The 22846-nt window shown below is 40.4% G+C and overlaps 1 protein-coding gene across 4 annotated transcripts in view; it reads right to left on the bottom strand.

The window, feature by feature from the left end:
• The window catches only part of NTN4 (netrin 4), a 116182-nt gene that overhangs the window by 57023 nt on the left and 36313 nt on the right, over window positions 1-22846 (bottom strand). For all 4 annotated transcript variants that reach the window (XM_040980569.1, XM_040980554.1, XM_040980561.1 and 1 more), the window contains one exon: window positions 14767-15045. In XM_040980569.1, the coding sequence (XP_040836503.1) occupies window positions 14767-15045 (279 nt within the window). The remainder of the gene's footprint in view (window positions 1-14766; window positions 15046-22846) is intronic.

Genomic DNA, 22846 nt, shown 5'->3' with positions numbered 1-22846 from the left:
CCAAAGTCTTGGGTTCCTGCACCCGTGTGGGATACCTGGAAGAGGTTCCTGGCTTCTGGCTTCAGATTGGCACAGCACTGGCCGTTATGCTTACTTGTGGAATGAATCATTGGACAGAAGATCTTCCTCTCTGTCTCTCCTCCTCTCTGTGTATCTGACTTTGCAATAAAAATTTAAAAATAACTCTTTAAAAAAGAAATACAGCAATACTGCATCTCCTAGTGCCTGCCTTGGAGCTTTCACAGGCCTCCTGCCTGTGTACACACTGGGAGGCAGTGGGGAGTAGCCCTTGTGGTTGGGTCTCTGCCACCTGGGTGTGAGACCCCACGGGGTTCCTGGTTCTCAAGCATTTAGGATTTGGGAAGTGAACTAGCTGAAGGGAAGTTCTCTTGGTCCCTCGCTGGCTCTCAAGTAAATTTTTAGAAAAGACTTTAAAATGCCAAGTGGAAGAAGCATTTAGAGTGCTTCCACTGTTTTGAAACTTTTTTTGGCAAGCAAATAATACATTTTAAGGTTGGGATTCTTGGATAATTTCAAGTAGAAATCTTTGTGACTCTTCAGGTAATGATTTCCCAGAACGATGCAAAGCTCTCCCTCTGTTTTTATGAGGCAAGCAATAGGAACCGCTTTCACTTAGGACTGTGCTTCTGAATTAACATGTGGTACCTCTGGGAAGAACTCACTATGGGATTTACATATTTCCCCAACAATCATGTTCTTGCTCTTAAGAAAGATTGTGAAAGTTTTTAAAATGGACATGGAGGGGAGGAAAGAGAATACTGAATACAACCTGAATTATCTCCACCTTTTATTTTCGTGGAACTATTTTACAATTCTGTAAGTTGTGAAAAATGAATAATGCAAATAATTCTTGCCTGTGGAAGTATAACTCAGTTGTCTGATAGAAAGCAATGCATCAATGTGTTCATGTCTCCTGCCTGCTTTTAAATACACTCCAGCATTCTTTGTCTTTATATATACAGTTCCTTGAATTGTTTGTAATTTCTTTTGACCCATATTAATGAATGAATTAAAGACATTGTTGAGGCATATTCACATCTGTGTAGAAGTCATAGCTTTCTTTTTCAGAAATTTGTCCTTTAAATTGCCATTTTTACCCTCCTTATGTTTGATGCCTGAAGTTTTGTTTTTTAAGATTGATTTATTTTTATTTGAAAGTTAGATCTACAGAGAGGAGAGACAGAGAGAGAAAATCTTCCATCTGCTGGTTCACTCCCCAAAATAGGTACAACAGCCAGAGCTGGGCCAATCTGAAGCCAGGAGCCAGGAACTTCTTCTGGGTAGAGGGGCTAAGAATTTGAGCCATCTTCTGTTGCTTTCTCAGATTATAATCCGGCTAGCTGGATCAGAAATGGAGCAGCAGGACACAAACTGGTGCCAGTATGGGATGGTGGCATCTCAAGCAGAGGATTAGCTTCTGATGCTAGTCACAAGTTTTTTTGTTTTTGTTTTTGTTCCTTTTTAAAGATTTATTTATTTTATTGGAAAGGGAGATATACAGAGAGGAGAAGAGACAGAGAGGAAGATCTTCTGTCCAATGATTCACTCCCCAAGTGAGCCGCAACAGCCGATGCTATGCCGATCCGAAGCCAGGATCCAGGAACCTCTTCCAGGTATCCCACACGGGTGCAGGGTCCCAAAGCTTTGGGCCATCCTCGACTGCTTTCCCAGGCCACAGGCAGGGAGCTGGATGGGAAGTGGAGCTGCCAGGATTAGAACTGGCACCCATATGGGATCCCGGAGTGTTCAAGGTAAGGACTTTAGCTGCTAGGCCATGCGACCGGGCCCTGTTTTTGTTTTTTAATCAAGAATACTTTGAGGATTATCTATGAAAATAGTTTCTGGGGGGATGTTGGTTTTTAGGACACAGCTTGAGACATCTCTTCTGTATTGGAATTCCTGAGTTGAAGTCCTGGCTCCTGCTCCATTTCCCAGCTGGCTGCTGGTATGTAACTTGGAACTACATGTCAGTGACTAAATTCTGGCCATCCATGTAGAAGGCCTCGATTGGGCGCTGGTTTCTGCCTTCATCCTTGCCCATCCCTGACTATTGTGGGCATCTAGGGAATAAACCAGCAGAGTACATCACTATTTCTTTATCCTTTTCAAATAGATAAAATGAATAGATATTTTAAAATGAAATTTCAAGAATTTTAGATAGCTAAGTGGATACTGATTGTCTTGTATTTTCACAGGATAATTCTAATAGCTTCTTTTTTTTTTTCTAATATCACCAGGCACTTTATCTTACCCCTGGGGACAGTAATAAATATTTCTGCCATAAAAATGCAAATGACATTGAACTAAAAATTATAGTACCCAGGGGGCCAGGATTACATTTAAATAATATCACACTGCTACTAACTTATGAGAGGTTTTTTCCCTACCATTACTTCTCTGAGTAGGGCTATCTCTTGTTTGTTCTTTGCTTACAAATGGCTCTAGAAGTTTTCTTTAACTTCTAGGTTTTTGAGGATGAGTAATATCCAATAGATATATTTAACTAGATTCCACAATCGAATTGAGCTAATGCATCTCTATAACTTGGTTTAATACTTAAACATACACAATAGCAAAAACGTAGGGCACTTTAAGACATTAATTTCAGTATATCTGAGCCTTCATTGCATTAGAATTTCAAATTGGCTCCTTTTCTCCTCTATTATAGCCAGTTTATTCAGCTGCAAATACAAGCCAAACACAAGAAGATGGATGAATATCCCTAGATCTTTTGCTGCAAATCCTGTCCATAGACAGACTTTAAATTTCCCATAAGAGAATTGTTTGAGTATATGCCTTAGTAATTTTAAATTTGCTTCAAGCAAAACTGCTCTTTGGTCATGGTATTCAGATGCCAACGCAGTTGCTACCCAGCCATTTGACCTCCATCTCTGCTCCTCAGTTGAATCTTACTGTCGTGACTTTACTTTGCATTTGTCTCATTGCTCTTAAACCTTTCCAAGGTCACAAAGCAAATCAGTGGCAGAACTGGGATCCTAACTCCCAAGAAATTTCTAAGACAGAAGATCCATTTTAGGACAGTAATATCACCAGACTCCTTTTCCTGCAAACACCTAAAACAACGTCTTGTAAGACGGTCTATTTGAGAGAGAGATGACCTCAGCTTCAATTTCTGGGTATCCACTTAATTTACTTAATTTTAATCATTTTAGGAAGAAATACAAAAAATGAGAATAGTGATTTATAACTTCTAATAGGCTGTGAAAGCTCCTACAACTGTGAGGCCAGGAACCTGGAAACTGGATGAGAGAAAAAGGAGATCTCATTTTATAAGCAACTTATCCGTTAAGCAGCACTGGACATGAGAATGAAGAAAGGTTTTGTAGGGTCTTGTTCAATGTCTTTCAGGATGTAGATGAGTTTTTATAATGAATTAGGGGCCAGGTAAATTCTATTAGAAATGCAGTAGGGATTACCAAGTACTTTTCACCCCACTGCCATTCACTCTCTCAGTGTGTTCACATAGTTTCAGGGTATTTTAAAAGAAAATTCCTTGTCACAGACTACTTTGCATTCTCTTACAAAGTTTTGTGTGTTTTTGCAATTTCATTCCAGTTCACATTCTTGTGTTCTCCTTCTTCCCTGACAGCTCTGTTTGACTGTCACTCAGAATTATATACAGTACAGAGGGTGTTACAAAAGTTGACTTGTTTAAGATAAATGAGCCCCTGATTGTAGTACAAGAAGCCAGTCACTTGGGCATGTTTTCTTCCATAGTTTTTTGTTATTGAATTAATTCATTCAGATGGTCTTGGCATTTGGAGAATTGCTTGCATCTAGGTGAGATTTGTAAAACGTAGTCTTCACTATTGTGTGTGCTCATATGATAGAACAAGATGGAAATACTGATTTATTTAAAAATAATGCAACTCTGTCAGAACACAGAGCTTGTAAGAAGTCTGTGATTTCTTGTATATTGCCACAGCTATTAAAAAAATTGGTTGTCTTTAGTACTCCTCATCCATAAACTATCGCTTTTCAAAGAAATAGATTTTTATTTTGTAAATGAAACCTAGTAATGATCATGTTTATAGAATGTGTGCCATTAGAGTAAACACAAAAAATTTTACAACATTTTAATGATTGAAAAACTTGAAAAGAAATATATTCATTCTGTAAAACAGTTATACAACTAGTCTTGTTTGGGGGTTTTATATAATTCTGTTCTGCTAGTTAATTTCTTATTGAGATGACATTTCCATGATATAAAATTTATCATTTCAACCTTTTTAGTGTATAATTCATGGTTTTCAGTATACTTAAAATGTTATATGGTCATTACCTCTATCCAGTCAGGAGTGTTTTCATTACTCCAAAAAGAAATCTCATGTTTATTTTGTCTTTAGAATTCGCTTATTTCTGGACACTGCATATAAGAGAAATAATATACTATGTGCGTTTTACATCTGATTTCTTTCACTTGGCATAATGCTTTCAAGGCTTACCCATGTTGGATCATGACTTGGTATTTTGTTCATTTTTATGGTTCAATAATATTCCATTGTATGGATATACCACAGGGCTACTAAGAATCACCTTCATAGGAGCATGGGGACTCTGCTGGCTGGTCCTCTGCCTCCAGGTGCTGGTTCGTGTCCTGGATGCTCTGCTTGTGAACTGGGAGGGCAGTGGAGGATGGCCCAGGTCCCTGAAACCCCTAATCCATTTTGGGGACCTGGACGAAGTGTCTGGCTCAAGTTTCCTGGCTTCAGATTGGCTTTGCTCTGGTCATTGTGTTTATTTGGGGAGTGGACCAGTGGATGCAGGATCTTTCTCTTTGTCTGTCCTTCTCTCTATAGGTCTGCCTTTTGAATGAAAATAAATAAATCTTTAAAATAAAAATCTAAATAATCCTTGTATGAACCTTCATGTACAAGTTTTTGTGTAGACATGTTTTTCATTCACTTGGAAGAGTAGAATTGCTGAGTCATGTTGTGACTCTATCACACTTTTTAAATGCTAGATTGCTTTCCACAGCAGCAGCACCGTTTCACATTCCCACCAGCAATGGATGCAAGTTCCAACTTCTCTACATCCTTGCCAACACTTGTTATTGCTTGTCTGAGTCCAGCCATGCTAGTGAATGTAGAGTCTCATTCTGGTTTCAATTTGCATTTCCCTAATGACTAGTGATGTAGGGTGTCTTTTCATGTGCTTATTGGTTATTTGCATATCTTTGGGGAAATGTCTATTCAAACTTTTGACCATTAAAAATATTTTTTTCTTGTTGAGTTGTAAGGTTTATATATATGTATTTTTTCACCCCATTGCCATTTTCCTGTTCACATATATTCTGAGTACCAGTACCTTATCAAAGGTATGATTTGATTTGCTCCCATTCTGTGTATTATCCCTGCCCTTTATTAATAATATCCTTGAGTACCCAAAAGCTTTAATTTTGCTAAAGTCCAATTTATTTTCTTCTGTTGTTTGTGCTTTTTCATCTAAGAAACCAGTTCCTAATCCAAGACCACAAAAGTTAATAAAATTCACAAGAGTTTTATATTTTTCACAAGTAGGCCTGTGATCCATGTTCATTTTTGTATATGGTGTGAGGTAAAGTTCCAAATTCATTCATTCTTTTGCCTATGGCTCTCCATTCATCTCAGCCTCATTTGGTGTTGAAAAGACCATTCTTTTTCCATTGAATACTGTTTATATTAATATTATTCAAAAGGCAGAGAGATGGGTAAAAGAGAACTAGAAAAGAAAGAGAGGGTTCCCACTAATGGGTTCATTACAACCCAGACCGTACCAAGCTGAAACCAGGAGCTAGGAACTCATTCCAGGTCTCCTATGTGTCTGGAAGGGATCAAACTACTTGAGCCATCAGCTGCTGCCATCCAGGGTCTGCATTTGTAGAAAGTTGAAATTAGGAACCCAAACTAGGAATCAAACCTGAGCACTCCACAGTGAAATGTGGGCATCTTCAGTGTGAGGTTGGATGCCCAACCCTCCATTGAAGTCATGACTTCTTGTTGAAAAAAATCAGTTGACCATATATGCAAAGTTTATTTTTGAACCCTTTATCTCATTGATCTTTATGTCTGTCCTTACACCAATACCACATGGTTTTGATTACTACAGCTCTGTATATGTTTTGAGATTTGAAAGTATGTCTTCTGGTTTTGTTCTTCTGTAAGATTATTTTGGCTATTTGGAGATTCGTATGTTGCCATGTGAATTTTAGAGTATACATCTTCATTAAAAAGGCAGCTAGAATTATAACAGAAAACCTGTTGAATCTGCAGTTCTCCTCATGCATGAACACAGGATATATTCCCATTATTTATATCTACTTTAATTTCTTGTAATAATGTTTGAGTTTTCTGATGCAATTGCAAGTGGAATTGTTTTCTTATTTCCCTTTCAGATTGCTGATTATGAAGGTATAGAAATATAACTGAATTTTATGTTGACATTATATCCTGCAGCTGTACGGAAGTTGCTTATTAATGACTTATTATCTGTGTGTATTATTACAAGTTTTCTATACAAAAGAGTGTATCATCTGTGAATAAACAGATTTATTTCTTCATTTCTGATCTGAGTATCATATCTTTTTTTCCCCTTGTCACAATGCCAGCCCTAGAAGTTAGATTTTTTTTCCTCTCACCACTTCCACTCAGTTTTCTACTGTGCCTTTTTTCCCCTTTCCTTCAAGAAGGAGTCTTTGATTTTCAAAATATTGATTTTTCAAAGACAGAGTTACACATAGAGGTCTTCTGTCTGCTAGCTCACTTTCCAAATGGCCTCAATGCCCATAAAATATTTTTGTCTAGACATTGCTAACCTAGCATGGCTGATATATGTATTAAATGTATGTATATACATGTATATACGTATATATATGAATTCTTAATACAACTTGAAAGAGCAGCTATATTTTCTGCATTTGAGAAAAAGAAGAATAGTATATTCTTGGCTATAAAATATTATCTCTCTAAAACTCTAGAAGACTATGAATTTTGAAATTCAAAATTGATGTAACACTAGAAAAAGCAACCAGTATAATATATAATACTAAAATAAAGGATGAAAGCTACATGATCAATCTCAATAGATAACAAAAAATTATCTAATAAAAATCTAACATCCTAGGGCTGGCATTGTGGCACAGTGAATTAAGCTGCTGCTTTACCTCCCAACCTGCTCCATGATAATACTCCAGGAAAAGCAGTGAAAGATGGCTCAAGTTTCTGGGTCTCTGCTACCCAGTGCGAGACCCAGATAAAGTTCTAGGTTCCTGGCTTTGTTTTGGCCCAGCCCTTAGAAGACAGACTAAATTACAGTTTATCTTCTACTGAATGTAACTGCTTTAGAACAAACTGAAGTACATTTCCAGCTCTTACAAAACTGGCAAGATACTAATGAAATAGCACAGTGATACGAGAAGTTAGGTATCTCTTAGCCTCCTCAGCGTGTCTCTTTTCATGTGGTTTTCTCCTTCCCCTCCCTGCCTTCCGGCTGCAGAGACATGACTCCAGGCTCTCAACTATCCCCAGAGATGGATCCAAAAATGCTACAAAGGAAATATTCATGAGAAAAATTGAAAGTGAGATATGTTCTAAATATCTGAGGATGTAATTTATAGTAACAAAACTGGCAAGTTTAACTTGCACCTTCCGAAATTTATGTACTAGAAGTTCAACCAAATTAAGAGGGTCGTATATGAATTCTTTCCATGCTCCAAATTTTATACACACACACACACACACACACACACACACACACACACACACACACACACACATACACTCTATTTCCTACAAAGCACATTCAAAAACCGGTTGAATATTGAATGGACTGATACTGTATTTTAGGGAATCATCCCTACTGTCTCTTTGTACTTTTATAAGTGTCAGCTCTGCCATGAATATCTTCACTTTCAGCTGTTTCTGTCTTTTTGCAGCTGCCTCTCTGAAATCATTAAAGACCTATACGTAAAAAATACTTAAACATTTTAGGAGAGCCTTTGAGAGAAACCCCATGGGAAATCTTTTCATGAATGCAAAGATTCATTTATAATGTCTTTGGTTATAAAGTCTTCTGATTTCCTAATCATCGAATAACTAGTGTAATTTAGATGACTTTCAAATATATTAATTCATCCCACCCCCCAAAAATTTCTCTTTCTCTCTCTGTTTCACTTTTTATTCTTTCTATAGAATAAAATAGATATATCTATAGATATATCTCCAATGTTATTATTTTTATTCTTTCTCCTTTGGTCATCTTAATAGTACATGAATGGAAGAGAAGAGAGAATAAATGTTAATTTATGGATACATGTAAACAGGTGAATGACTTGGATATGTTATCTACTTTTATAGAAAGGTTTTTTTAAGAATTTTTTTTTATTGGAAAGGCAGATATACAGAGAGGAGGAGAGATAGAGAGGAAGATCTTCCATCCGATGGTTCACTCCTCAAGCAGCCACAATGGCTGGAGATGAGCCAATCTTGAGCCAGAAGCCAGAAGCTTCTTCAGGGTTTCCCACGTGCCTGCAGGGTCTCAAGGCTTTGGGCCGTCCTGACTGCTTTCCCAGGCCATAGGCAGGGGGCTGGATGGGAAGCGGGGCTGCCAGAATTAGGACTCACCCATATGGGATCCCAGCACGTTCAAGGCAAGGACTTTAGCTGTTACCCTTAGGGCCAGGGCCTAGAAAAGTTTTTAATAAGAGGATTTTTCCTGGTAGTCTTTTGTGAGTAGAGGTGAGGTATACCAGCAAGAAATCTAAGTATGATTAATTGCTCTATGACTGTGACTTCAAGCAAGAAAACTAATCTCTTTGTACCTTGTTTCCTTTATCTGCAGAAAAGAATTAAAAACATGTATGTTAAGGGTTAGCATAAGGAACAAGTGAAATAATTTACTGAAAGGGACTTTATGAAATGTAAACCAACTAACTAATCTTGGGTGGTGAAAAATTGGCCTTGCTCTTTCATGTCCTCACTTCCCTTCTGGAACAGTTTAGATTCCATGATCCATCTTGATCATCAGTCTCTTGACTCTGCTTTCAACTTCTTGCTCCTTCATTTTTTTCTGTTCCAGTCCTAATATCTTGACCTAGTTAGACAACTTCTTTCACAGCCCCACAACAAGAGAATGGGCTGTGGTGCTTAACAGTTATGTTTAAAGTGTGGCTCTTCCTTTATTAGCTTTTAGGACTTTGGTTAGCATTTCCAAGCCTCTGATCTATAAAAGCAACATGAGTATGGTACACCATACAACTGTTGCAAACATTAGTTAAATAACACTCACAGTACAACAGCAGAGCCCAGAACAGAGTAAGCATCCTATCAGTGTTAACTATTACTAGTGTATTCATAATTCTGATAGCGATTTTTCCATACTAACATGTAAAATTAATTTACAGATTATGTCCAAACATAACTACATGGTGTGCTACATAAAAGTATCTTAAGACTGGATTTAATAGTGTCATTTAATAACTTCATTAACTATCTTATGTGCTTCTGTTCTCTTCCCTAATATCTTAAAGAGCCAAGGGTTTTCTAACTATATTTCTGGTTTATTTGTAGTATGGTGGTTTCCAAAGAAAATGAAAACTAAGGCCTTCAATCTGTTCTAGAATGATAAATTACGTGAGCTAAACAAACAGAATTAATAAGTAAACATGTTCAGATTCAGTTGAGGGAAAAAGTTTTATAATGAAATTCGATGAATGATTTTTAAACTTGCCTTTAGACAGGTAAGTAACTAAGTAAGATTTTCTTCAAGCTTCCCTATAGTTTCACAAGTCTCAGTGATTGTGCCTAGATTTAGAATACATCCTTCATAATATTGACATTCTTGTATGATGAGTTAATTTCTCATTAAGAAAAAAATTCCAATTCAGTAAGTGTAGCTCAAGGCATTTCAGTGGCTCTCTTTGGTATTCTAAGGCTTCTGTGTCATCCAATGGATGACACTTCAGTCAGCAGTAGAATCATCATTCTCATTACCATCCACCATCCAACAGCTATAAAACCACCAGCTGCTAGCAAAATGGAACTAATTCCATTCTCTGCAGCAGCAAAGAGAAAATAGTTTCTATTATCCCAGTAGGCTGGATTCAAAGCACAGTTTTCCTTGGCATAAAAAATACCATCATCTTGTAAATACATCAAAAGGACATAAGCTCTATTTAGTCTTGTCATTGAGGAAGAAGTAGAACTAGCAGAAGTGGCTGACAGAACACAATGTAATAGGAACAGCAATGCAAGGACTACCTGTCATATTACAGGCACTGGATATCATAGTTTTTAGTCCTCCCAATAACAATAGAAGGCAGAAAATATCCACATTTTATTAGGAGACTTAGGTTTGGTGAGACTGAGTAGCAGTCAGTACTATCATGAGTTAAATGCAGGTCTGTTTTAACAAGTGAGGGATAAGTAAGCTGGATCTGGAAAGAAGGGGTAACATGTAGAAAGTGGCACAACTTTTAGAAAACATGAGCATTGACTTTTTAAAAAATTATTATTTAAGAGGCAGAGAGAGGAAGAAAGAACACACAGAGAACAAGCTCCCATCTACTGGCTCACTCTCTAACTGCCTACAACAGCTAGGGATGGGACCAGGAGCCAGGACGCTGAGTGGCTGGCACAGATGCAGTCCCATGGCTCATCAGCTGTGGCCCTTCAGGATCTGGAGTGGTGGGAAACTGGAAGCATGGAGGAATCAGAAGCTGGAGCTGGGAAACAAACTCAGGCACCAAAGTGAAGGAGATCGGGTCTTAGTTACTGGGCTGAATGGCCATTCTTTTAACGTAAAAGAGTTGTTAATTTCTATACCTCTCCCTTCTAAAGAAAGGAAATAATCCTAAATTCTTACATAGCTTGAAATAGATCTGATATCCTTTCCCTAATTTGCTACCATCAGCTACCAGGAATTTTAACCCATAAAATCAAATTTCATTAATTAATTAGTCATCTTAGCCACAGCATTAGTCACCATGAACTGGTTGTTGAGTACAATCTTCTCAAACTTCAGCAAACATTGGAATTACCTTGGAAGGTTTGCTGAACCTGGATTCCTGGGCTCCACCTCTCAGTAGGTCTGGGTTAAGGGCTAAAAATTTGCACTTCTCATAAGGCCCTGCATAACGCTGATGCTGTTCATTCAGGAACCATACTTTGTGAGCCACTATGATAGAGGAAAAAGTGTGCAAGGATGTGAGATTTTTGGGGCCTGGTGCAGTAGCCTAGTGGCTAAAGTTCTCACCTTGCACATGCCAGGATCCTGTATGGGCACCAGTTTGTGTCCTGGACGGTCCATTTCCCATCCAGCTCCCTAACTGTGGACTTGGGAAAGCAGTAGAGGACCACCCAAAGCCTTGGGACTCTTTATCCATGTGGGAGACCCAGAAGAAGCTCCTGGTTTCTGATTCCGGATCACTCAGCTATGGCTGTTGTGGCCACTTGGGGAGTGATGCAACGGATGGAAGATCTTTCTGTCTCTCCTTTCCCCCATCTTTTCCCATAAAAATAAATAAATCTTTTTTTAAAAAATGTGCGATTTGTATGTGCCTGCCCATGACAAGCTATACAAGACCAGTATTACATAAGAGGCCACCTTGTATTCTCTGGGCACAATTTACTAGTCCAGTTCTCTATAGCCATTTGCATGTAATGACCAGTGTCCGTAGATACACCACTCTAGGGGAGGACAATTGACTTTGTGGCTATTTTCTAAAGAGGCAAAAAAAAAAAAAAGCCCTGTAGTTTCAAAATGCAGTTGGCTCAACTAAGCCATCATAGAACTAAGAACACCATACTCAAAGGAGACAACTATTGTTGTATTTAATATACCAGTTCTTTACAGTTCAAAGAAAAACATGGATAAAAATAAATGCAGCTAAGTCTGAGGGAGGAAAGACCTGGAAACAGGACCATTCTCTCTTTCAGCCACAGCCTCTGCTGGTCCAATTGCTTATCTTTGTTTTATAAACAGAAAATGATTTAGACACAAGGTTTCTGCTGGAACTGGATCCCTAGAAGCCAACATAATCTTGGCTACTCAGCCTGCTTTTTATCCCTTCCCTGGATCAGCTCCAGGCTTGAGTTAGCCTGGCCTGGCTCAGGCATATGCGCTTAGTTACAGTACCAGAGGCTATTTCCAGGGCCGAATTTGAAATCCATAGGAAAACTGGGTAGAAGGATATGTTAGATACCAATCTTATAGAACCTGAGTATTTTAGCAGGAAGTTGCCTTCAATTTCAAAGCAGCCTGAGATGAATAACGAAATGGTGTTCACTGCATAAGGTATCCTAGGATGGTGATGCCTGATTCTAAATAACATGCTTTGGAAGTGGAAAAAACTTGACAAGAGGGAATTTCAAAGTCTGTGGTTAGCAGAGTTAAAAACAACAGCAACAAAAAAGGGTTCTTTGGCACTCAAAAAGAATTGCGAACTTCACATACAGTTTTCCAAAATACACATTTCTATGTTCTTTATTGAAGATCTCTTGTGTGGTCCCTTCCACTTAATTATCAAGTATGCTTTGCAAATTGTTAATATTCGCTTGCTGGCAGAATATTATGTCAAATGATGGTACAGAGGATATTCAAGGAGAATGTTATGACAAAAACCAAAGGGTCTTTGTAAAGTGCATTTTATGAAAAAAAAAGAATGGATTTCCAAATATTTCCCCCCTCCCAAATTCTTTTTTAAATTTCATTTTTGGTGAACTTTTTGAAGCACCCTTATGACTTGATGCTTCTGCATCAAATTAACTTGGAATTAATTTGGAGTTAATCTCTTGTTGAAACTGGCAGCACAAAAGGAAACATCTAGTCATTTTTCTCCTTCAGCCTTAGTAAGTGATGCTAAATGCTCATGAATATATCATAACGCTCTTGAGAACTCTTGTAGCTTAGTTTGGCTGATCCCAGACATTCAGATTGTCTCAAGGTCAGTCACTGTCCAAGTGTTCACTGAAGGTGTCTTATGTGCCATGTTACAGGGGCCTCTAGGCTTGTGTCTGCCCTTTGGCATGGAACTCTACCCCAGATGGTCTGGTAAAGCTTGGATCATAAAACACAACTGAAGAAACAAGAGACCTGCATGCTTTCTTTTTACTAATTCCTTACACTAGAATGGCAGAGATTCAGTCTCACTCTGCCTCTCAGTAACTCCTTAGTTTATAATCTAGTAGGTTGATGTCTCTACAATATCTGGGTCATTTTCTATTTAAATTAAATCAAAGTGAACCCACTTAACCCATGTACACTTACTATTCTCCTCATTGTTTGAAGCAACATTCTATCAAAACTCAGAAATGAGTAAGTGTTGGATGAATGAATACTGTTTTCTTCAACGTTGGGAACCTCAGACTCACTTCTGGGAGGCCAGGTGCTCTTGTTATTGTCATTACTCTCTGGTCACTGCCCTGGGTATTTTGGTTACCCACGGCTGCTCTGCACTCCAGCAGCTCAGTTCAGCCAGCCCACACTGTCACGCTGCCTCACAACGTCAGGGCCTCTGCTGACCTGGGGTGGCACTAGGAAAAAATGAAGAAAGAATGCTCATGTCTACCATTTAGGTCATGCAGGAAGGATAGTGCAAGGCCTTCCTCAGGCTCTGTCTCTGTACAGAAATATCAGAGCAAACTACAAAGCCGAAGAGTTGATGTGTTCTATTTGCTGTCTCCCTTGCTTACCTCTATCAAAACTCTGGATCCAGCCCAACCCTGGCTGGCTGCCTGAGCCCCTCTGCCTCTTTCGGAAAGGTGGTGAGGTGAGGACAAACAATGGCTCTAATTCATTATCATGTCCTTCCACTATGCTGCTACCATTCAATCAAATACCTCCTGAGCGCCTACTTCCTGAATAACACACTTGGTCCCATCCCCTGAGAGCAGCAGACAAGCAAGAAAAGTTCAGATGGAAGCACAGGAGATGTGTGAGTACAGAGGAAAAAGAGGCTGGCCCTGTGTTAGGGTGAAAACCAGGTCAGGCCACCCTTCAAGAGGAGAATTGCTTTTCATTCTCCTGGCAGGACGGCAGAGATACAAAGCACGAAATGGAGGCTCTTCTCATTCCCACTTCAAATACTCAACAATAGTCCCCATTGACAGTCCGGACTAGTTTCTGTGTGATAATGCCACTGGAATGACCATGCCAGCTTCTCGTGACCGCTCACCTTACACTACATATCTCAAGGTCAAAGCAACTAGAAATGTCCAAGGAAATTTTCCAAGGTATTTAGTTATCATGCTTGACCACATTCTTTTTTTTTTTTATTCCTCATCTATTTTTTTAAAATTTTTTTATGATACAGTTGTATAAGCACAGGCATTTCCCCTTATCCCTTCCATCCTCCACTCAGTGTTTTTTTTTTTTTTTAACAATCGTTACATGGTTTATTTGGGCAAAGGGTCAAGGGCTACAGGAAAGTGGGTAAGACTATTATTTCCAAATTGTTTCCTTCATATATCTGAGGTAGAGGGGGATATTGAGGGAGAAGCCCCACCTGGTTTCCCACCCACCCCAAGGACCACGATTCTAAAACTGGAGAGGAACAGCCAAATGAATACATACTTCATAGGAGGGCTGTGGAGAGAAGAATGGATTGGCAGAGAAAGACACAGAAGTACCACTGAGGCACAGACCCCACTCCCTGGGTACTCAGACTAACCAAAACCAAAATAATGTGATTTAGATTTGGGGGGGTTTTGTTTGTTTAGTTGGTTTTATAGATGGAGTGGTTTCACCTACCACATGGAATGCTCCCGGAGCCTTGACAGGTCTGAAGCCATCCACAGGTACACACTGATCAGCATGGCCATTGCAGAAGCAGCTGCCCTTGACAATGAAATCATAGATTGCATAGTGTGTGAAGTGTTGCGGCTTGGTGTTCAGGTCATTTCTCTGACAAGGACAAGACTGTCTTTTCAGCAGTTGCACCCGGAGATTGGTGATCTTCAGCTGCTCCTGAACTTTGGCACTATAGGGGTTCTCGGCATCATATGGCGGCGACAGTGCTCTGAAAATAACCTGCCAAGAGAAAGAAAACACCACATGTGTATAGGGCTGTGTGCAAACCTTGAATTGCTTGCCCAGTGCAGTCTCGGTTTGATTTATACCTTCAGTTATCTGAGAGTGATAAGATATCAAGGGGGAGTTTTAGACCTTGATCACACCTGGGGCTGAGCTGCCCTGTTCTTCATTTGGAAGAACAGATGTGCTGCCTGTTTGCACATGAAACTCCACCTGGAGTTGCCAGCACAGCCCTGGCTCTTGAGATGAAGGTAGCCATGCAGCGAAGTTAGTGGAAGGGCATTCTGACCAGGAGGAACAGCAAGTAAAAAGAAGCAGAATCAAGGTAGGCTTGCTCAAGGTCAGGGGGATTGCAGACCAGCAGAAAAAGGCACAGTGGCTGGAGAGGCTAGGGAGCAAACACTATAACGACACAGAGCCTGTTCCCAGGCATGGTGGGTTATTCTAACTGGAGTGGAAGCTACTGCTAGTTCGTAGGCAAAGAAGGGCAAGGATCTAAGTTACATATTCTCGTGCGATAACCCACTTCTGTGAAGAGAACAAACTATAAATTATGAATAATAAAAACAGGAAGGCTAGAGAGAAAGAAAGATGACTAGTTAGGGAACAGTTAACTTGTATTTCTAGATGAAGTAATTACTGTAATTACTTTTCAATGCCTTTTCAAAGACGAATTGGGTAACAAATGCAGTCACTGTGACTACAAATGGTTCTTTTCTGGGTCTGCCTTCCAAGCTTGTGGCACCTTTTTGGAGTATGTGTACTGGTGGTAGGAGATAAGAGTGTACCTCTCTTGAGGGCAGAGCTGGTTTCTGAAATTAGTCAAAAGGCACTTTAAAGCCAAGTGTAAGGTGGCAGGTCGAGTTAGTTCAATAGGACTTTTGGCTCAATGCAACTTTCTGTTAATTCCGGAGTGGACACTAAAGGCAACTTAAAACTGAGCCTGAGGAAACAGAGGGAGGAAGGGTCACAAGTGACAAACTTTGACTCCTGGGAGGCCTCTGGCGTGTGTGTGTGTGTGTGTGTGTGTGTGTGTGTGAGAGAGAGAGAGAGAGAGAGAGAGAGAGAGTCTATACACTCTGTGAGGAGTGTATAAAGGGGGCCCTGACACAAAGAAGTGATAAGTGGCCAAGGTGATGGATATTCCAGTTAACCAGATTGCATCATCACATATGGATGCATTGCAGTGCCACACCAGGTCCCATAACTGTGTGCCATCACCATGTACTAGTTAAAAATAAGGTTGGCTGCTGGTGTAGGGGATGGCACCCCACTTGGGACACCTGCCTCGCTGTCAGAGTGTCTTGGTTTGCATCCTGGCTCTGCTCCCGATTCAAGCTTCATGCTGATATGCACCTGGGAAGCAGCAGGGGAGCACTCAGGTAGCTGGCTTCCTGTCACTTGCGCGGGAAAACTGAGCTGAGGTTCTGCTCCTGCCTCCAGTGAGGCCCAGCTGTAGCCAGGAGAAGCATTGCAGGCAGAACCAGCAGATGGGAGATTCTCTCTCTCTCTGCTTTTCAAACTGATTACGTGATTTTTAAAGTAAAATTGAAGATAAAATTTTTAAGGAGGGGCTCAGGAGGGAGGTGATACAAACCTCTCTAATGAACCTATTAAGGGAGCAAGGGCTTGTGACAGGGGAAATGATGAGTCATGGAAAACAAGGAGTGTCAAAAAGAAAATCCACAATATTCTGTAATACGAAATAGACTGTGAGGAGGCCAAAAACAAGCTTATACTTTATTATGCAGGGATTTCAAAAGAAACAGAATAAAACCTCAAACAGATTCATGAATCTATATAATAAGAGACATAAAATTTTCCTAAATTTTTTTCTTAAATATCTGTTAGCTTCTTAAGACTATCCCTTTTCCCTCGCGCCCCACAACACAAAAGTACTATGAAAAAAAAGTAACGGAGCCAAGCAGCATCCTGGAATATCAGAGTGTAGGTTTGAATGCTGGCTGCTCTGTTTCTGAACCAGCTCCCTGCAAATGCTCCCAGGAAAGCACCCAATGACGGGCCAAGTCCTTGGGCCCCTGCCATCCATGTGGAAAACCTGGATCGAGTTCCTGGCTCCTGGCTTTGGCCCTGCCCAGACATGGCTGTTATGGCCATTTGGGGAGTGAATCAGCTGTGGAAAGATTCTCTGGCCCACGCTTCCTCTCCCTTCTCTCCTCTCTCTCACCATCACTCCGCCTTTCAAATAAACAAAATCTTTAAAAAGTTAAAGTCTTACAAGGCTGGTGTTATGGCACAGTGAGTTAAGCTGCCACTTGTAGTGACCACATCCCATATTGGAGCTAGTTTAAGTCCTGGGAGCTCCATTTTCCATCCAGCTGCCTGCTAATATTCCTGGAAAAGCAGTGGAGAATGGCCCTTGTGCTTGGGCCCTCTGCACCCATGGGAGAGACCTGGATAAAGCTCCTGGTTTCTGGTTTCTGGTTTCAGTCTGCCCCAGTCCTGGCTGCTGTGGCCATTTGAGAAGTGAAGCAGCAGCCGGAAGATCTTCGTAGCACTTGCCTTTCAAATAAAGAAATAATTTCATTCCAAAAGTATGAAAAGGCAAGGATCAGCTGTGTGGAATCATTCCTCTGAGTATGTGGGGACAGAAACATCATCAGTGAAATTTACTTGGAGGAAGGGGAGTGATTCAGTGACCAGCTGGCCTCATGCAGCCTGCTCTCCACACAGGAGCCCGAGGCATCTTCTAAAAACAGAACTTGGATCCCATCATTCCCTTGCCTAAATCTATCCCTACACAGACAGCTCACAGGTCCCTCAGAAGAAAATGCAAGGTCCTCCTCGGGGCCTGCTTTAACGTGTTCTTCCCTGACAGGGATGTGGAGTTGCTCATTACACGCTGCCTTCTCCATCTGCAGTGTAACCCTCCCAAAAGCAGCCAGGGCTGTGTGCCAGGGCACAGTTGGTATCCAGCAAGCTTTTGGCACAGGAATGAATGAATTGTAACACTATTCTTGGCAGTCATGTAACCCAGGTCAGGGTTTCAAATCATTTCTTTATAGAGAATGTTAAACAGCTGTACATATTGGGGCTCATGTGATAGCACCAGGAGGTAAAAGAGATCATCATAAATAATTGAATAATTATTTGCTTGTATTTCTAGCTGGTTTTGAAGTTGCAGAACTTGGAAGAAAAGTTGTCTCATCAGCTCTGTTTACCTACCTGTAGAGCATACTAAGAGATGAAATTTTCCAACAAATAATATGTTGTATATGTAGCTGATGTGGAGATGGTGTCTTTTTTATTCAAACACCCTAAATGAGAACATAATTTCAGATCTTGAAACATTAAAACCACACGATAGTGCTTGCTTGCTTCAGAAAAATTCAAAATACAGCAGAATCCATTGTGCGTTTCCTGTGGAATTTATTTTCAGTATCATGTGTCCATGCTAGTGTTTGTTAAATATACACAAGTATTTAATATATCCAGAAAAAAACAGAAATGATGTGGGTACCTCCAATTTGGTCAGCCACTCTTGTCCCAAGAATAGGACAAGTGAGGGCTCACCAGTCAGTCTTCCACAGAAAGGTTTCTGGGCCTGTTTTCTGCACGCCTCTCCTTTTCCTGTCCTGCAGTGGCATCTGTTTGCTCTCTCTGTTCCTGTCACGTTTGTTACCCTTGACACTGGCCAGCATTCCCTTGCCCTCCTAGCCCTCCCCCAGAGAGCTGCTCAGCTAAGGCAAGGCTAGCGGAAGATCTGTCAAGGTTTGGAGGAACTTAGGAGACCTTGGCTTCCTGAGCCCAGATGGTGGTAGCTGAATGGCAGCTCTGTGCCGACTGTGCATGACACCACAGTTGGCACGCCGCTATCAGCAGGGAAGGGACATCATGAGCCCCGAGGCTACGCACTAGAGAGGAGACAAGTGGAGCGCCCAGAGACACAAAAGTGGACGGGAATTTAAACCATGAAATCTGTTTTCCAGCAAGGAGACGCCTTAATCTGATACCCTGGGAAACGGATCTATCCTGCGGCAGGAAACAAAGAATGCACCAGTCCAGATGCTTCAAACATCCTGGCAGGTCGCCCTTTGGGTCCCACCCAGTTTTTCCTGTGACTTCCCTTGCAGCAGCCTGTTTGGCACTACTGAAATGTGGGAGGTTCACTGTTTCCTATCTGCCCTGCCTGACTCGGGTCCCTGTCATGATTAGCTGCAGACCCATTGCCACTCCTCTGTATGTGATGACACTGTTTCAACAAGACATCTTTAAAACCTCAGCACAATTTTCTGACCAGGATCAAGCAGCTTCCATATTTCCAACTTACTGGTACTACTGGTGCTACTGGTCTGGACTTTACGACCCAGGGTGTTTATCACCTACCATTATACTGATTACAGAAAAATGAAAGATGTAGAAGACAGTAGGTACTTATAGAAAGATTCCCCCCATCAGTCAGCCAGAGAGATGATGCATCACTGTCTCTGTGTAAATATCTGTATGGCTAAGATGTGTTGTGTAAACTACCTTGTATGTATTGTGTGAGTTTGGGTAGGTCAGTAACTACACCTCTATGTCAGCAGGTTTTAAGAGTGTGTCCCCCCAGACCAGCAGCGTCCCTATAGCAGACACACATGCAAATTCTTGGACCCTATGTCAGCTAGCTCAGTCAAAAATTCTGCAGTACAAGGCCTAGCATTCTGTTTCAATCAGCCCTTTGGGTGGTTCTGATACAAATCTAGTCTGAGAAGTTCTGCTCCATAATTCAGAAATCTGCTTAGAATCCATTGCACAGCTGTGGCATCATTTATTTAACCAGGCTGTGATTCTTATGCAGTGAAGTGGTTTGATATCCCTGACGACTATGAGCAAACTTATAGCTAAAAGTGGGGATACATATTATGTATTAATAATTCCCTGAAAACACATTTCAAAAGCAAAGTCAGTGAGACAAAGGAAATGAATAATTTAAAGTCCCTCGCCTTCTGAGTAAGTCATGACACTTTCTTCTGTCATCTTCAGATTCTTCATAATTCCCTTGATCTTGCCTAACGTTTCTAAGGTTGAGATCCCTCAAACTTGGCGCAAGAATCTGTTCTTGGCTCAGGTTTTGCCCTGGCGCAACTAAGAAATCCTTGAGCCCTGAACAGTGAAAGCCACCTGTGTATATCTTGATAGCTCATCTTTTTTTTTCAAGAACATTCATCATAAGACCTCAATAATAATAATGGTGAGAATTAGCACACACACACACACACACACACAAACATTTCAATGCCTTATTTATGCTTTAACTGACAAGGAAATGTAAATAGAGTCTCAATATAAACAGAATAAAGAGGAAATACCAGGTACATAAAGAGTCAAGAAATTTTCAGAATTGATCTCATAGCTTCCAAGTAGTTCCATACCTAGCACAGTGTTGTTTATTTTGATTCATAGTAATAGCAGAAACTTGGTTATTCCATTAAATACAATATTTCTTTTTGGCTGCTGGCTTGAGGAATATTTCAGGTTCAAGGTGATGATTTGGCTTCTGGACTCCATAACAGCAATTCTGCACCAGTCTATTCTGAGTACCTGTTTGCTTGTTTAGCTCTCAGATCTCTCACAGCTGTTTCCTCCAGCATGTCCTACAGTATCCGGCACACAGTACCATCACCACACAGCACACAACATTACCACTGAAGGAATGCATGTACTATGCTGCAAGTTTCTTTTAAGAAGGAGAAGCCAAACAGGGAAACTTATTTTGACGAATCAAAGAGAACAAGAAGCTCTTATTGCAAGTGAACACACACACACACACACACACACACACAAATACCTATGTAAAGAGACATAATCCACTTCGAGTGACTTTATGGATTACAAAGTATTGTTCATATTTATAAGAAGGAGACTCAGACATGCATGACCAAATATTGAAAGACAAACAAATATTGGGTCTTCTTCATGGTTTCTCCTCTAATTTTCTTATTTACCAAAAAACAGAAGCTGCAGGAATGTAACTGAATTTGATGTTTGGTCTTTGAAAACTCTAGATATCTTTATGTTCTCACAGAGGTAGCTTTTGGTTTCAATGATGGCTTTCATTCTTTAGTATTTTTCTATTTCAGTGGGTTCTGCTTTGATTGTTATTTGCTTTCTTCTGCTTATTAAATCTTTTAACAAGCAGTTTCTTAAAGTGGAACCTAGTTTGACACCTTTCCCCACAAAATACTATTTGAGTATGCATTCCTCAAATTTTGATTTGTTGTGGTTTTATTTTCATGAGTTCAAAATGCTTTCTGAGCCTGGTGCAGTAGCCAAGAAGCTAATATCCTCTCCTTGCATGCATGGGATCCCATATGGGTGCCAGTTTGTGTCCCAGTGGTCCCATTTCCCCTCCAATTCTCTGCTTGTGATCTGGGAAAGCAGTCGAGGATGGCCCAAAGCCTTGGGACCCTGCACCTGCATGAGAGACCTGGAAAAGGCTTCTGGCTCCCGGCTTTGGATTGGCTCAGCTCTGGCTGGTAAGACTACTTGAGGAGTGAATCATCAGACAGAATATCTTCCTCTCTGTCTCTCCTCCTCTCTGTATATCTGACTTCCCAGTAAAAATAAGTAAATGTTTAAAAAATAATGCTTTCTGATTTTCTTTTTTATTTCTTCTTCGACCTGTGGGTCATTCAGGAGTGTGTTGTTCAGTGTACAAATATTTGGAGACATCCCAGGTACTTCCCTGTGATGAACTTTGAATGTAATTTCATGGTGTTCAGAGAATACTTTTAGTGTGGTGGGAATTCCCTCCCATTTACTGGTACTCGTATTGTGGTCCAGTCTGTGGTCTCTCTAAATAAGTGCTCCTTCTGCCTGTGGAATGGCATTGAAATGTCCAACTATCACAATCACCGTGTCCGTGGATCCCTGTAGCTTTCACTTGATGTACTTTGAAGTCCTGTCATTGGGTGTGTAAATAGTCAAGACTGTCACATCCTCCTCATGAATTGATTCCTCCTCCATCACCATGAAATAGCCTTCTTTATTCCTGGTAACAGTCTTTGGTATGACAGAGATCTAACTACCTGAGGTATCACCTTCTGCTTCCCATGATTTACACTGGCAGGAAGCAGAATAAGGAGCCAGAGCTTGGAAGCACAACCAGGCCTTCTGATGGAGTATGCAGGCATCCCAGCTGGAACCCCACTGTTCAGCCAAATGCCCATCCCCTCATCTTCACTATAAGAAAGAATGTTTGTTTTCATCTATTTGAAAGGCAGAGTTAGAACAGATAGAAATAACTTCTACCTACTGTGTCATTCCTCAAATGCCCACAGCAGCCAGGACTAGTGTAGGTTGAAGCCAAGAGCCCAGAACTTCATCCAGGTGTTCCACATAAGGGCAGGTACCCAACCACTTGAGCACCAGCATCTGCTACTTCCCAGGATACATTAGTAGGAAGCTGATGTAGCTGGCACTTGGATATAGTATATGAATGTTCTAAACCACAGCTTATTCCATGGCACCATAGTATCTTCTCCTTACCATCACTTTTGAAAAATATTTTTTGCTGGGTACAGAATCCTAAGTTGACTTTTTCCCCCTCATTGCTTCAAGGTTTTTGTCTCTTTTCTGGTTTGCATGGTTTTCTGACAAAAATTCTGCTATTCTTAGATTTGCTGCTCTGTACGTAATGTGATTTATTTTCCTTCTGGCTGCTTTTAAGGTTTTCTCTTTGCCATATTTGTTCTTGTTTCTGTGTTTAAAGTCTGTTGTACTTCTTGGATCTGTGGGTTTATAATCATAATGAAACATTAAAAATTTTTCATTATTTCTTAAATTTTCTTCTGTT

Source organism: Ochotona curzoniae, unplaced genomic scaffold, assembly GCF_017591425.1.
Source record: "Ochotona curzoniae isolate NIBS_2020 unplaced genomic scaffold, NIBS_Ocur_1.0 contig_1014, whole genome shotgun sequence".
NCBI classification, from domain to species: Eukaryota; Metazoa; Chordata; class Mammalia; order Lagomorpha; family Ochotonidae; genus Ochotona; species Ochotona curzoniae.
This window is presented reverse-complemented; position numbering and strand designations above follow the sequence as displayed.